The sequence below is a fragment of the Grammomys surdaster genome, unplaced genomic scaffold (genome assembly GCF_004785775.1).
Source record: "Grammomys surdaster isolate TR1022 unplaced genomic scaffold, NIH_TR_1.0 127, whole genome shotgun sequence".
In the NCBI taxonomy this organism is placed as follows: Eukaryota; Metazoa; Chordata; class Mammalia; order Rodentia; family Muridae; genus Grammomys; species Grammomys surdaster.
Window position 1 is genome coordinate 9,785,350 of NW_021604585.1, and position 14,855 is coordinate 9,800,204.

The window sequence follows — 14,855 nt, forward strand, 5'->3', positions numbered from 1 at the left end:
TACTTTATATAAAGTGCTGGGGTTATAGGCATGTGCACTTACTTTATATAAAGCCTTAGAGTTTCTTGTCTCCTTGTCATCTTCAGTTTAATCCCTTAGTGACTCCCTCCCAAACAAAGATAATTCACATTTAACTTATGGATTGTTTAGTGACTTTGTGTGGTATGTGAGACTATCACCATGCCTAAGAGGACTTTATGGAGTTCTAAAATTATTACCAGCATTTCCCCCAAATGTCTGTGTCTTCAAAAGAAGATATGCTCTCACTTCTAACATTGTATGTGAGTGCTGCTGTGGATGTTTCCAAATAGCTTCTAAGCTTCCTGAGTGGACAGAAAAAGATAAAAATTTATAGAAAAAAACTCCTTCCTTCTTCTTGAGACAGGGTCTCATGTAACCCAGGCTCACCTCAAATTTATCAGTGTAGCCTGAGGTCTATCCCCAGCACTGCATAAACTGGGCGGGCCAAGCCTGTCTGTCATCCTAGCACTTGGGAGATGGAAGCTGGAAGATCAGGAATCCAAGATCAACTTTGGTTACATATTGAGAGTTGGGAGCCAGATTGTGCTACGCAACGCCCTGCTTTAACCCCCTTAAAAAAAAAATCAATCCTAAATGAATGGTTTCATATACAGACAATGTTGTGGTTGTTATAAATGAGGATATAGGGGCCAAGGGAGATGACTTAGCAGTTAAGAGCACTGGCTGCTCTTCCTGACGACCCAAGTTCAATTACCAGTCCCCACACCTTAGCTCACAACCTTTTGTAATTCCGGTTCCAGTGGCTCAACGCCCTCTTCTGGCATCTTCAGGCATGCACTTGGTGCACAGGCATACAATGGAGGCAAACGGGGGGGGGGGGTGGGGATGAGGGTGGGGGGCAATGTGCGGGGGGGGGTTGGAGGAGGAGAGTCTCGGAGGAGAGGATAAATTATTAATGGACATAATATATAGTGCTAATGAAGAGCGCATTCTTTAAGCAGTTTCTTGTTTTCCTGCTCGAATATAAGAAAATAAATGTAGTATGGAAACGCTTCCCAGGGTAAAAGAGAAAATTACACGTCTTATGTTGTATTTATGAGTAAAAGTTCAGTAGGCTTCTTCCCTCAAAGCCAAAACCAAATGACAAAGCGCCATCTCAGAAAACACCACTTTTCTGAAGACATTAAGTCTTCGCAATTTTAACCCATCCTTTAACAGAGAACCTGGGGAGGTAACAGCTGCCCTAGCGGCTTCCGTACAAAATGGCGCGGCCCATAGGCACACACCACGGGGGTTATATCCTCCTGGCCAGCCACTGGGCCGGAAGTGGCTACGGCTTTTACGCATCCGGGTGGGTGCGTCCAGACCGCCGCGGGGGTTCCAGCTTGTCAGCGTGAGGTGCCGCAGGTGTTCGGTCGAGGCTGGAGGCCGGAGGTAAGTGAAGGTCGGGTTGGCAAAGTCTTCTCTGGGGTTGTGTGCCGGGCAGAGGGGTTTCCAGCGTGGCTCGAGAGTCGTGATGCTCAAGGTACCACTTTGCGCGTGGGCGACTGTTGGGCTGCAGTGGTGCCCAGGCGTTGTGGGCACTGCCCCTCTCCCCGCCCTGAGGCGCGGCCTCCTGGCCCCTCACTCGGTGTGGGCGGTTGAGCCCTCAGGTTCGGGGAGGACTCGCCCCGCCATTGGTCCCCAAGCCTTCCCGGGCCGCCCCTTTCCATCCGCCCGTCTACTTGTCAGGAGCATCCACCAACCCTTCAAGGCTTCCTAACCTAGTCAGTTAAAAAAGCAGCCCCCGCCGCGGTTCCTCCCGGCTTCAGGGGACCCGCCCCGCCCTGGTACCTGCCGGGGCACACCGCTCGCTGCCCGGCGATTTGCTGGGAACCACCTCTGGCTTTGGTTTTTCACGTCCGCGGGGCAGGTCAAACTAGAACTTTAAATCTTATTTATTAAAAATGGACATCTGTTCATCAGAATTTACATAAGTTTTTTTTTATAATTCAAGTTTTTATAAGCTTTTGATACACTGTTGGACGAAAATTCCCTTATGTAACCATCCCTTGGAAACAAAACTGTTTTGTTTTTAGTAACTTTTTAAAATTATTATTATTAAAGACAGGAGTATTGTGGGGGGAGTCTCTTTCTGGCCCGGAACTCAGGAATCTGTTGGCCTCTGCCAAGTGCTGGGATTAAAAACTTCTACCACCACATCCCACAAGATTTATTTTTGTTTATGTGTGTGCGTTATCTGGAACCGGAGTTACAGACGCCCCTGAGCTGCCTAGTGGGAGTGCTAGCTAAATTTGCTTCCTCTGGAAAAGCAGCTGGTGCTGTTGATTTATTTTATTGAAAATACATCTTTTTCTCTTCACATAATAAATTCCGACTATGGTATCCACTTCTCTACCCCTTCCAATTCCTCCCCACCTCCCTTCCCATCCGAATCCACTCCCTTTCTGTCTCATTAGAAAACAAACAGGCTTCTAAGGGATTATAATAAAATAGAATAAAATAAAAAAAATAAGATAAAAACAAAACCATCAGATCAAAATTGGACAAGACAAACAGAAGACAAAGACACCAAGAGAAGACATAAGAGTCAGAGACCTACTTGTTTGAACACTCAGGAATCCTATAAAAACACTGAACTGGAAGCTGTAACGGAATGGAGGACCTGTTGAACGCCTGCGCGGGCCCTGTGCTTGTAGCCTCAGTCTCTGTGAGATCATATGAGCTTTATTCAGTTCATGTAGAGGGCCGCGGTTTTTAGTGTCCTTCATCCCCTCTGGCTCTCAACATTCTTTCCACCTCCTCTTGGGGGTGTGGGTGTGAGGTCCCTAAGACCTGAGGGGAAGGATTTGATGGAGACACATTTAGAACTGAGTGTGTTCCAAGGTTTCTCACTCTGCATAATGTCTAGCTGTGAGTCTCTGTTCACATTCTGCTACAGGAGAAAACTGATGATGGCTGAACAGGGCACTGATGTATGAGGATAGCAGCATGTCATCAGGAGTCATTTTATTGCCGCCTCCTTTATGAACAGTAGTATTTGTTTTTACCTAGGTCCCTAGATTATGTCATTTCTGGCTCTTGGTCCCCACAAACAATGTTGGATATAGGTTCCATCTCATAGAGGGGACTTTAAGTCAAATCAGATATTGGTCAGTTACTCAATGAGCTTTGTGCTACCACTGCCCTAGCGTATTTTGGAGTCGGGACACCATTGTAGATCAGAGGATTTATGGCTGGCTTGGTGTTTCTCTTTTGGCTGCATACGGAACACCTTTCTTCCTGTACCAAAGACACTAGACCATAGGGGTGAAGGCTCTCTCTGTATAGGTGCTAGCTTGTTTCTCCAGGTTCAGTGAGTTCAGCAGTAGGGCTTTGTTGTTGGTTTGTGGAGAGCAACCCATAGTCTTGGCAACAGACTGAGTTGTTTGGGGATGAGACCTCTTTGACCAACAGTTCAATTAGGTGTAACCCAGTCCTAGGACTTGAAGCTTCACTTGGTGACAAGATATCTGGCTGGGACTCTGTCTCTCCCCACTATTTGGCCATTATATCTAGATCATTAGTATATATTTATTTATTGTAGGAAGCTCCTACTGCGTTAGTGTTTCCACACTCCCCCTCCAATGGCCCTTAATTTTAGCTGTCTCTCCCATCTTCCCACTTGAGTCTCCTGCCCCAGCCCCACCTCATCCATCTGTAACTATTTTACTTTCTTTTCCTAACGAGAGCTGTCCCTCTTACGCCCCAACTCTGTACCTAATCTTAGCAGTTCTATGGATCGTAGCTTGGTTATCATTGACTTAACTAATATCTACATATAAGTGACTATACACCACATGCAAGTGCTAACTGAATTAATTAGATACAATAATGGATTTATTGTATTTTCATACATATTTGTATTACAATGATAAAATATATAGCAACTAAAAAGTTTTGATAATTATCTAAACATAAAAGTATGGTTAAAACGTTTAATATAGAGAAGAAATTGTTAAATTTGGTCACGTTTGTTTTCAAAACACACTTCAAAATACTTATTTTAATTGTAGTCCATATACATGATCTTAAGAAGTCATGTAAAGGGGTTGGGGATTTAGCTCAGTGGTAGAGCGCTTGCCTAGCAAGCGCAAGGCCCTGGGTTCGGTCCTCAGCTCTGAAAAAAAAAAAAAAAAGAAGTCATGTAAAATATTTAAACAAAATATCCTCTTTGTGCCAGGCGGTGGTGGCGCACGCCTTTAATCCCAGCACTTGGGAGGCAGAGGCAGGCGGATTTCTGAGTTTGAGGCCAGCCTGGTCTACAGAGTGAGTTCCAGGACAGCCAGGGCTACACAGAGAAACCCTGTCTCAAAAAACAAAAAAACAAAAACAAAAACAACTTCTTTGAATACTCTCTTCCCATCTGTATCTTTACTTTAAAAAAAAAAAAAAAGAACTTACAGAGATGTCTCTGCCTCCTGGTGAAAGGTCTCAACCACCATGCCCACCTGGGTTTTTTTGTTTTTGTTTTCATTTTTATTCTTTTACATACACACCTTTGTGTGTGTGTGTGTGTGCGCGCGCGTGTGTGCGCGCGTGTGAGATGGGGGGGAGCAAGCATGCCCAAGCATCCAAACTCAGAGGGCAGAAGAGAGCACATAATCTCCAGAAGCTGGAGTTACATGCTGTTGTAAGGTGCCCAGTGTAGATGATAGAAACCAAACTTGGATCCTTTGAAAGAGCAGCAAGTGTCTGTCTGTCTGTCTCTCTCTCTCTTTTTTATAATTTTGTTTATTTATTTATTTATTTGGTTTTTTCGAGACAGGGTTTCTCTGTGTAGCCCTGGCTGTCCTGGAACTCACTCTGTAGACCAGGTTGGCTCCGAACTCAGAAATCTGCCTGCCTCTGCCTCCCAAGTGCTGGGATTAAAGGCGTGCACCACCACTGCCCGGCTATATTTTTATTTTTATTATGTATATATATATGTGTGTATTTTGTCTGCATATATATCTGAAAAGCCAGAAGAGGGTATTGGATCCCTTGGAATTGGAGTTATAAGTGGTTGTAGGCTGCCATGTGGGTGCTGGAAATTGAACCAGGGTCCTTTGGAAGAGCTACCAACACTCTTAACCACTGAACCATCTCTCCAGCCCAAGCAGCTCGTTTCTTAAGTTCTGAGTCATTTTTCCAGTCCTGTTTTAAATTCTTCTTCTTCTGTTGTTGTTGTTGTTTTGTTTGTTTTTTTGAGTAGGGTCTTTTGTGTAACAGTCTGACTGTCCTGAAATTCACTTATACATCAGGCTGGCCTTAAACTCACAGACATCCACCTGCCTTTGCCTCCTGAGTTCTGGGAATATATGCTCCTATTTTTAATTCTTTTTAAATAAAAAAATTGCATTTATTGTTGGACATGGTAGCACATACCTTTAATCCCAGCAGTGGGAGGCAGAAGCATGTGGGTCTCTCCGTTCCAGGACAGCTGGGGCTACATGCTGGGATCCTGTCTCACAAAAATCAGGTGGGAAGCTAGAGAGAGAACTCATTGCTTTTCTGGATTATCCACAGTGGATTCCTAGCACCCGTGTGGTCATCTGTAACTCTAGTCCCTCTTCTGACCTCCTCAGATGCTGCACACATATTGTTGTTGTTTCTCTTGGTTGTTTTTTGTTTGTTTGTTTGTTTGTTTTTTCTCTTGGTTGTTTTTGAGACAGGATCTCCTCTATGACTCCCTGGCTGCCTTGGAACTCACTGTGTAGACCTTGGAACTCACTATTTAGTTGAAGGCTGGCCTTCAACTTACAGAGATCTTTGCCTCTGCTTCCTGAATGCTGGGAATATAGAAATGTGCCACAATGCTCAGCCCATCCATCCGTGTGTGTGTGTGTGTGTGTGTGTGTGTGTGTGTGTGTGTGTGTGTAAGTTTATATGAAGGGGTTTGATCTAAGAGGAGATGAAGGAGGGGGTGAGTAGGATCAAAGCACATTTTATGAAATTCTCTAAGAACTAATAAAAACGTGAAAAAGAAAAAATCATATTAGACTTACAAATGTGTACTTTTATAAATATGACATATTGTACTCTGTAACTTGATTTATTTTTAAAAATGGATACTAAAATGATTTTGCCCATCTGTAGAGACAAGCCTACACTTTCTGCTTGTTCTTTTAACTCTACATCATGCTGACATTCCATAGCATGTGAAATTTGGTAGGTTTCTTGTTTTCTATTCTTGCTTACCCAGTGCCAAAAGCATCCTTTCTCATGTTTCTGTGTGCCCATATGAACAGTTTTGGAGATAGATCAAATCGTCATAGAAACAAAGTTTTACATTTTGTTTTCCTTTATTGGTTTTTGCTGTGTTTATTTGTGCTGTGTGGCTATTGGTCTCTACCCTAGTGGTTCTCAGCTGGGAGACGTTTGCCTTGCAGAGACCACTAGACAACATCCAGAGAGTTTGGGTTAGCTGAAGTGGTGTTGTCATTGGCCTCAGTGAGGAGGTGACAGGGATTGTGGTGCTGAACATTTTGCAGTGCCCAGGATAGCCTTCCCCCACCCTCAGTACAGTTCTTCCAGACCTAAATGTCTGGTATGCTGAGGATGAAACAGTCTGTGTACTCTTAAGACAGAGAAAGCTCTTTCCCCTACAGTTTGTTTGTTTGTTTTAAATTTATTTTCTTTATTTATGTGAGTATACTGTCACTTTCTAAAGACACACCAGAAGAGAGAACAAATCCCATTATAGATGGTTGTGAGCCACCATGTGGTTGCTGGGAATTGAACTCAGGACCTCTGGAAGAGCAGTCAGTACTCTTAACCACTGAGCCATCTCTCCAATTCCAAAGAATTATTTCTTTATTTTATGTATTATGAGTACACTGTAGCTGTCTTCAGACACCCAGAAGAGGGCATCAATCCCTTTACAGATGGTTGTGAGCCACCATGTGGTTGCTGGGGATTGAACCTAGGACCTCTGGAAAAGTAGTCAGTTCTCTTAACTGCTGAGCCATCCCCTGTAGTTTATTTTTAAGGATGTTTTAAATTTAAATGTTTTTATTATTAGGCAGTTTCATACATTTGTATAATGAATTTGAGTCATTTTATCTCCATTCCTGTTTCATCCTGTGAGTGCAAGGGCTATGATGTGTGGAGAAGACTTTCTTTTGAAATTTTTTTGTTTTAGTTTTTGTATCGAGACAGGTTTCTCTGTGTATCCCTGGCTGCCCTGGAACCCTCTCTTTCTAATGCTGAACTAATACTACAACATCCCTGTCATACTTGCTTGGTGGTAATGCTTTTTGATATTTGGTAAGGTAAATTCTATGATCTTATTGAAAGGCCTACTTATCTGCTCACATGTTCTTTTACTTTTTAAAATGTATGTATGTATGTGTGTGTGTGTGTGTATGTGTGTGTGTGCACATGCAGGCCCTGGAGCCTAAAGCCTAAAGGCCCTGGAGTTAAAGGCAGCTGTAAGCTGCCTGACACAGGTTCTGGAAACTGAGCTCAGGTTCTCAGGAAGAACAGGAAGCACTGTCCCTGCTGAGTCATCTCTCCATCCTCATGTCCTTATTTTATAAGTTGGCTATTTTTGGTTTCTTTTTCAGATTTAATTTTAGAACCAATTTGTCAAAATAGTATTTTAATGGCTTTATTGCAGTATAATCCATTGTACAATGATATAAAACCTGATCTATTTAAAAGTCACTCCCCAGTCCCCAAGTTCCTAATGCCCCATTTGTAGGCAACTCCTCATCTCTCTGTCTTGTCTTTTGCAACTAGCTTCTTTTATTTACCATGTTTCCAAGGTTTGTGCCTAGGAGAACATATATCAGGATCATATTGCTGAATAAAAGTCTGTTCTATGGCATATTTCTTTCTTTAAAATAATTTAATTGTGTTTGTGTGTTTTGTATGCGCACTTTTGAAAATACCAGAAGGGTATTGGATCCCTGTAACGCCTGGAGCTGAGCTTGCAGGCAGTTGTGAAGCACCTGATAGGCACCTGACAGGGATGATGGAAGTCAAGCTGAGGTCCTCTGAAAGAGCAACAAGTGCTCCTAACCACTGAGCTTCTCTCCATCCCTAAGGCTATGTTAACCACATAGTGGTGGATTAAAATAATGGAAATCGATTCTCCCACAATTCAGGAAACTAGAGGCACATAATTAAGGATTGAGGTGTTAGGAGGACTACACTGGGAGAGTAGTTCTTGCCTTTTAGCTTCTAGTGATAAAGAGCCTTGGGTTTCCTTTGTTTGCATGACTTTAGTCTCTGCCCATCTTCTCCTGGCTTTTTCCCCATGTGTCTGTTACTTTGACTCTCTGTCTTTCTTTTGCTGTAGTATACCAGTCACACTGGATTAAGGTCCACTCTACACCAGTATGACCTTGTCTTATCTTGATAACATATGGAAGATCCTATTTCCTAATGAGGGCATAGGCACAGGTTCTGGGGGCTAGAACTTCAACATACCTTTTTGGAAGACACAGTTCAACTCACAACTTGTAGCTAAGCTGTTCTATGTGTCTTACCAGTAATATGCTTTGGGTTATTTCCACCTTGGGGCTGTAACAGACAATGCTGCTGTGTGGGCTTTCTGTGGATGTGTTTTCATTCCCTTCCATGTGTGGCTGTAATGGAACTTGGAGCCCTGTGGTGTCTTTATGCTTAACTGTTGAGGACCTGCCAGGCTGTTTTCCAAAACAACAGCACCGTTTGGCATTCCCACTGACAGTGTGTGAGTTTCTCATTTCTCCACAATATTGTCAGTTCTTTTTATCTGCCTTTTAGAGAGCTATGGTAGTGGTTATGAAGCATTATGTCATTGTGGTTTTGAGTTGCATTTTTCCTAATAGTTAATGATGTTGAAGAGCTTTTCATGTGCTGTTTGGCCACTGCTCAGTTGTCTTTCAGAGTCATAGTCTCGAATGAGGTTCTTTAATTGGTTGATCTGTTTTTTTATTATTGAGTTGTAAGAGTTTATATTCTAAACACATGACCTTAGCAGATACATGGCTTGCAAATATTTTCTCCAATTCTTTAGGGTCTGTTGGGAATGTCTGGGTAGCTAATTTCTTTCCTTTTCTTTTTCCTTTTTTTTTTTTGAGGTCTGGTTTCTCCGTGTAGCCTTGATTGCCCTAGAACTAGCTCTGTAGACCAGGCTGACCTGGAACTTTCAGAGATCCACCTGCCTCTGCCTCCCAAGTACTGGGACTAACGGTGTGCACCACTACCACCCAGCTGCCTATTTATTTATTTATTTATTTATTTTTAAAAAAGATTTTAAAAATGACGCTTATGTTGAATATGTGTTTTATTTGAATATTTTTAGAAAATAGTTACTGTTATTTGGATGTGGTGTCTCCCAAAGGCCCATATGATAAAGGAGTGTACCCCAGTGTAGCACCATTGGGAGATAGTGTGACCTGTGGAAGATGGGGTCTGTGGGAGTCCTTAGGTCATCTGGGGTATAAGAAGATCATTTGAGAGACCTTGGCTCCTTTACCAGCCTCTTTTTTTTTTTTGAGATAGAATCTGTCTGTAGACCTGTCTAGTCTAGAATTTGGTAGGTTACCCAGACTTCAAACTTGCTGTCCTTTCTCAAACTTAATAATTCTGCGATTGCAGGTGTGTGCCTAGCTTCTATGAAATATTTTTACAGACTTTAGAGTTTTGTTTGTTTGTGTGTTTGAATTCTAGACTCTGGTCTTCCCTAGAAGTTCTCTTTGTTTTCTGTGTTAGAAACACAAGGACTCTGTATATCACTTCTGTGATTGAGTCTACTTGCTTCTAACAGGTTTCCCCAATTCTGAATTGGTCTTAGTTGAGCTTCTTGCCTCTGGGTTTCCTTTTAGTGAGAATGATATGAACTTGGAGTCTGTATCTGTCTTAAGTACAAACTTGGGTGCTGGGAATTAAACTCTGGTCTTCTACAAGATTAACAAACACTCTTACCACTGAGCTATCTCTCTAGCTTTTCTTTGGAGACAATTCCTACTTCCCTTTTCTGCCTCCCAAGTGCTGGGATTACAGGTGTGTGTCACTACCTTTCTGTTTTTATTTTTTCTTTTCTTCTCTTCTCTCTCTCTTTCTCTCTCTCTCTCTCTAATTTTCAGTGCTGGAGGCTGTATCTAAGACTTAGAATATGCTGGGCAAGCCATCTACCACTGAGCTGTAACCCAGCCCATTAAAAATAAGTGTGTGTGTGTGTACGCGCTATGGGAAGTAGGGAGAACTTTTGGAAGTTAATGCTCCTTTTTCTACATAGGTCCAGGGATTGAACTCAGGATCAATCTTGTCACCAAATGATTTTACCTGCTGAGCCATCTTGCTAGCCTTCACTCTGATTCTACTTTGTAGCATTAAGAGAATCCTAGGCAGTTGCCAGAGTGCAGGTGAATTTGTGGAAGCAAGAATGAAAATAGAACTGGAATAACAAAACATAAAGATGTGGTGCTACACACTTGTAATTTCAGCGCTTAAAAGTAGAGGCAGGAGGATCTGAATTTCAAGGTCATAGCTAGTTATGTAATGAGTTCAAAGTCAGCCTGGATTGCATGAGACCCTGTCTCAAAAATAAAATAAAATAAAACACAAAAGTATAAAAATGGGGGGAAATCTAAATCTTAACTGTCTTGTGTCAAAATTTGTATTTTTTTTTGTGGGCACAGAGATTTGGACCTTTTAGTGGACAACTTGTCTATGTCTATTTATAAATATATTTTTGACATTTGTTTTGCAGATTGTGAAATCAGTGAAATGCTTTCCTAAACAGTGAAAGGCTAAAGATGTCTAGACAAAATTTAGTGGCTTTGACAGTGACCACCCTTCTGGGTGTGGCCATGGGGGGATTTGTCCTGTGGAAAGGCATCCAGCGTAGATGGAGTAAAACAAGCAGAGTGATGCAGCAACAGCAGCAGCCGCAGCCACAGCAGTCACCACAGCAGCAGCCACAGCAGCCGCAGCAGCCGCAGCTGCAGCCGCAGCCGCAGCAGCAGCAAGTGCCTGGTGGGAGGGAGTGGCCCCCTCCAGAAGAAAACCAGCTACCCTTTGGTGCCCTGAGAGCACCCAGAGCCTCATGGGAGGAGAGGATACTCCAGGCAGAGGTGGTGACAGTATCTCAGGAGGCAGAGTGGAATCAAATCCAGCCCTTCCTTAAAAGAGAGTTGGAAGATTTTCCAGTACTTGGAATTGACTGTGAATGGGTGAGTTAAAAGGCTTGGGTTAAAAAGCTGAAAAAGAATCTGATTAGTTTTCCCAATTTGGGCCAGGGGTGGTTGGGGTGTAAGGGCACCTCCTTTCTAGTGACAGAATCTAAGTATTCAAGTAGATAATTGCTATAAAAGCTTAAGTACAGTTTTAACTTAAAGCAAGTGTTCATCAAATACCAGCTACTAGCTAGGTGTGGTGGTGCACACCTGTGATCTCCGCACCCTGCGATGCTAAGGCAAGAGGATCAGAGCAAGTTCAAGGCTATGCTGGGCTATATTTCTAATTTGAGGCCAACCTGGGTTGTAAAGTAAGGCTCAATCTTAAAAAAACAAACAAACCCCACTACCACTCTACCTACCTATTTTAGTTTTTGTTTTCAGTTTGTTTTTGAAGGCAGATTCTAGGCTGACCTTGAACTTGATACGTAGCTGAGAGTAACCTTTACCTCCTAAGTACTAGGTTCAAAGGTGTTTACTACTCCACTGGTTACTACTTTTTAAAAAAATATTATTTATTGGTATGTGTGTGCCACCATGTCCTCTGTATGCCACACTATGGGTCAGACCCAGGGGTTCACACATGCTAGTCAAGTGATCTACCAACTGAGCTACATCCCTATCTCTTCAGACAGGTTTTCTTTTTCTTTCTTTTTTTTTTTTTTGAGGTTTGTTTCTCTTGTTTTTGTGGTTTGTGTGTTCTCATACATGTATATGTGATTATGAGTATGTGTATGTATATGTGTGTGTGTGTGTGTGTGTATACATATACATATATATATGCATGCCAGTGCATGTGTGCTGTGCTGTACATGTGAGGGTAAGAGAGCAACTTTGTGGTCCTGGCCTTAAGGACTTAGAACCTTGCAGGAGAAAGCATACAGACCAAGTTCACGCATGTAGAAAATGACATGGTAACTACCGTGTCTCAAAATGTATTTTCAAGGTATTTATCAAGCACAGTGTCACAAGTAGGAGGAGGAGAGACATTTTATACTTGAGGTAACCAAGGCTATAAAGAAAAATAGGCAATATCACAAAGAATTCCTCCTGTCTCTGGCTTTCATCTCTGTGGAATGCTGGGAGTACAGATATGCACCACTGCATTGGCATTTTACGTGGGCTACAGAGGTTAAACTCTGGTTATCCCGTTTTCTTTTCTAGTCCGTTTACCTTCTGGGCCATCTCCTAGCTCCCGGTGACTGTTGTTGTGAGACTGGGTTTCATGGTGTAGCCTGCGCAAGCTGAAAAGTCCGGATCCCCCTGTCTGCTCCGTTTCTGAGTGTTAGATTATGTACTCCTTTTTTCAAAGAGAAGTCTATATTGTTTTATGTATATTTGTATGTGTGCGGGTGCCAGCGGGTACCAGCAGTGGTCTGAGGAGGGCTTTGCATCCCTTGGAGCTAGAGTTACAGGCAGTTGTGAACAGTCCCACTTGGGAACACAACCTGGGTCCTGTGCAGGAGCAGGAAGTGCTTTTAACCGCTGAGTCATCTCTTCTGTCCCTCTTGCTTTTGGGTGGAGGTTGGCTCTTTTGATACAGAATGTTGTCTATTGCTATGACTGGCCTAGTACTTACTACATTGTTAAGGCTTCTCTGGAACTTCCTCAACCTACTGAGTGTTGGGATGACAGTCATACACACTATGCCTAGCCCTTATGTCAAATTTTTTAGAAATTATTTCTGGTACCTATTGATAATACAATACTCACTGTTATGAAAATGCCTTTTTTCAAAGTCTTGTAAAAATATTTTCTACGAGTGTAGTATTTTAGCTTTGTCATTTTCAAGACTGTATTTCATTGTTCTCTGGTTTCCATTGTTGCTATTGGAGATAATCGGCACTCTATTTAATTGGTTCTTTGTAGGCAGTTTGATTTTTTTTCATAACTCTGAAGATATGCTAAGTTGAGTCTAGATTCAACTTGGGATTCAGAAAGCTGTCTGGATGTGAGAACTATTTTTATCACTTTGAATTTTTTTAAAGATATTTTATACTATTTTCTTTTTGTGGTATGAGAAAGAGAGAGAGAGAGAGAGAGAGAGAGAGAGAGAGAGAGAGAGAGAGAGAGAGAATTTTTTATTACATAGCCCTAGTTGGCTTGGCACTTGCTATGTAGATCAGGTTGTCCTCACTCTCAGAGATCCACATGCTTACACCTCCCAAGTGCTGGGAATCAAAGGTATGTTACCACACATGGCACCAGCTTTCTCCTGAGGGTATAAACAAATGGCCGGCTTGGTAAAACAGTGCCTAAAAAGAAATTCTAAGGCTCTGGTGAGTTAAATCACCAAATTTAATTGTGCTGTGTTGAATAGAAAGGTAGAATTTAAGGGCAAAGACTTTTGTTTGTTTGTTTGTTTGTTTTTGTTTTTTCAAGATAGGGTTTCTCTTGTAGTTCTGGTTGTCCTGGAACTCACTCCGTAGACCAGGCTGGCCTCGAACTCAGAAATCTGCCTGCCTCTGCCTCCCAAGTGCTGGGATTAAAGGCGTGTGCCACCACTGCCCGGCAAGATTTATTTATTTATTTTATGCATTTGATTGTGAGCCACCATGTAGTTGCTAAGAATTGAACTCAGGACCTCTGGAAGAGTAGTCTGTGCTTCTAACCGCTGAGCCATCTCTCCAGCCCTAAGGGCAAAGACTCTTACATTTTGTTTTTAGTAGCTATGGTGTTGACTATTTTCTCTCTGTAATCTTGATTGTCTCAAGTATTATAAATTTCTCTCCAGGAACTTGTGACACTGAAGTATTTATCATGTCATTTTCTGTGTGAGAGAGCGTGGTCTGTATGTCTCCTCTCCAGAAAAGTTCAAAGTCCCTTAGGCTAAGGGCTGTACCACCCATAGTTCTGCAGGCATTGTATGAGCCTCAAACACACAGGTCAGAGCAGGCAGGCTTCCTCACCCTGCCCACTACTGACATGGTTGGTGGATGATTCTGTGTTGTGCATAGCTGGCAGGATGTGCAGGATGTCCAGTGGCATCTGCATTCTACCTGCTAGATTCCTACGTAGTCTTCTTCCATTGTGATGACCAGAGATTTCTCCAGACTGAAATTTCCCTTTGGGGTGAAATCAGTCTCCCTTTAGAACTGTTATAGACAGTGGGTAGTTTGAATTAAAATGCTGTTATCACATCATATTTGGTAAGCTGTTTCACCTATAGGCTGAAATTTTCTTTTCCTGAAAAATGAGAAGGAATTTATTGGGTTTCATCTGTTCTTCAGATTGCTTTCAGAATCCTTAAACCCTTAAAAGGAATCCCTTAAAATAGGAACAAATTTTGTGTGTATGTCTTTCTAGAATGATGTTCTTTCAGCATTTTATCAAGCTTGTCTATGACTCCCAGAGGATTAAAGATTGATAGAAGTACATTGATAATGTGCATAGTGATTTTCTTCTCTTCAGATACAAAGGTCCAACTTGTGTTCAGCATTTGTGCTTTGTTTCGTGTTTTTGATGAACTCCGTTTGTATCCTGGCCCTACCAGGATCTGTTACACTGTACTCTTCTCTGATATTTGTTTTGTGTTTTTGAAACAGGGCCCCACTATATAGCTTTGACTGGCTTGGAGCTCAATATGTAGATCAGGTTGGCCTTAAACTCATAGATTACCCCATATCCCATACTGACATTAAAAGCAAAGGCCATGCCCAGCCTCTACTTCCTTTTGAAACTTGA

The 14,855-nt window shown here is 42.2% G+C and overlaps 1 protein-coding gene across 1 annotated transcript in view; it reads left to right on the top strand.

Moving 5' to 3' along the window:
- Positions 1–1,230: 1,230 nt before the first annotated feature.
- The window catches only part of Exd2 (exonuclease 3'-5' domain containing 2), a 32,845-nt gene continuing 19,220 nt past the window's right edge, over positions 1,231–14,855 (top strand). The window contains exons 1-2 of the mRNA XM_028789200.1: positions 1,231–1,416; positions 10,706–11,168. Coding sequence (XP_028645033.1) covers positions 10,752–11,168 — 417 coding nt within the window. The 5' untranslated portion in view covers positions 1,231–1,416; positions 10,706–10,751. The remainder of the gene's footprint in view (positions 1,417–10,705; positions 11,169–14,855) is intronic.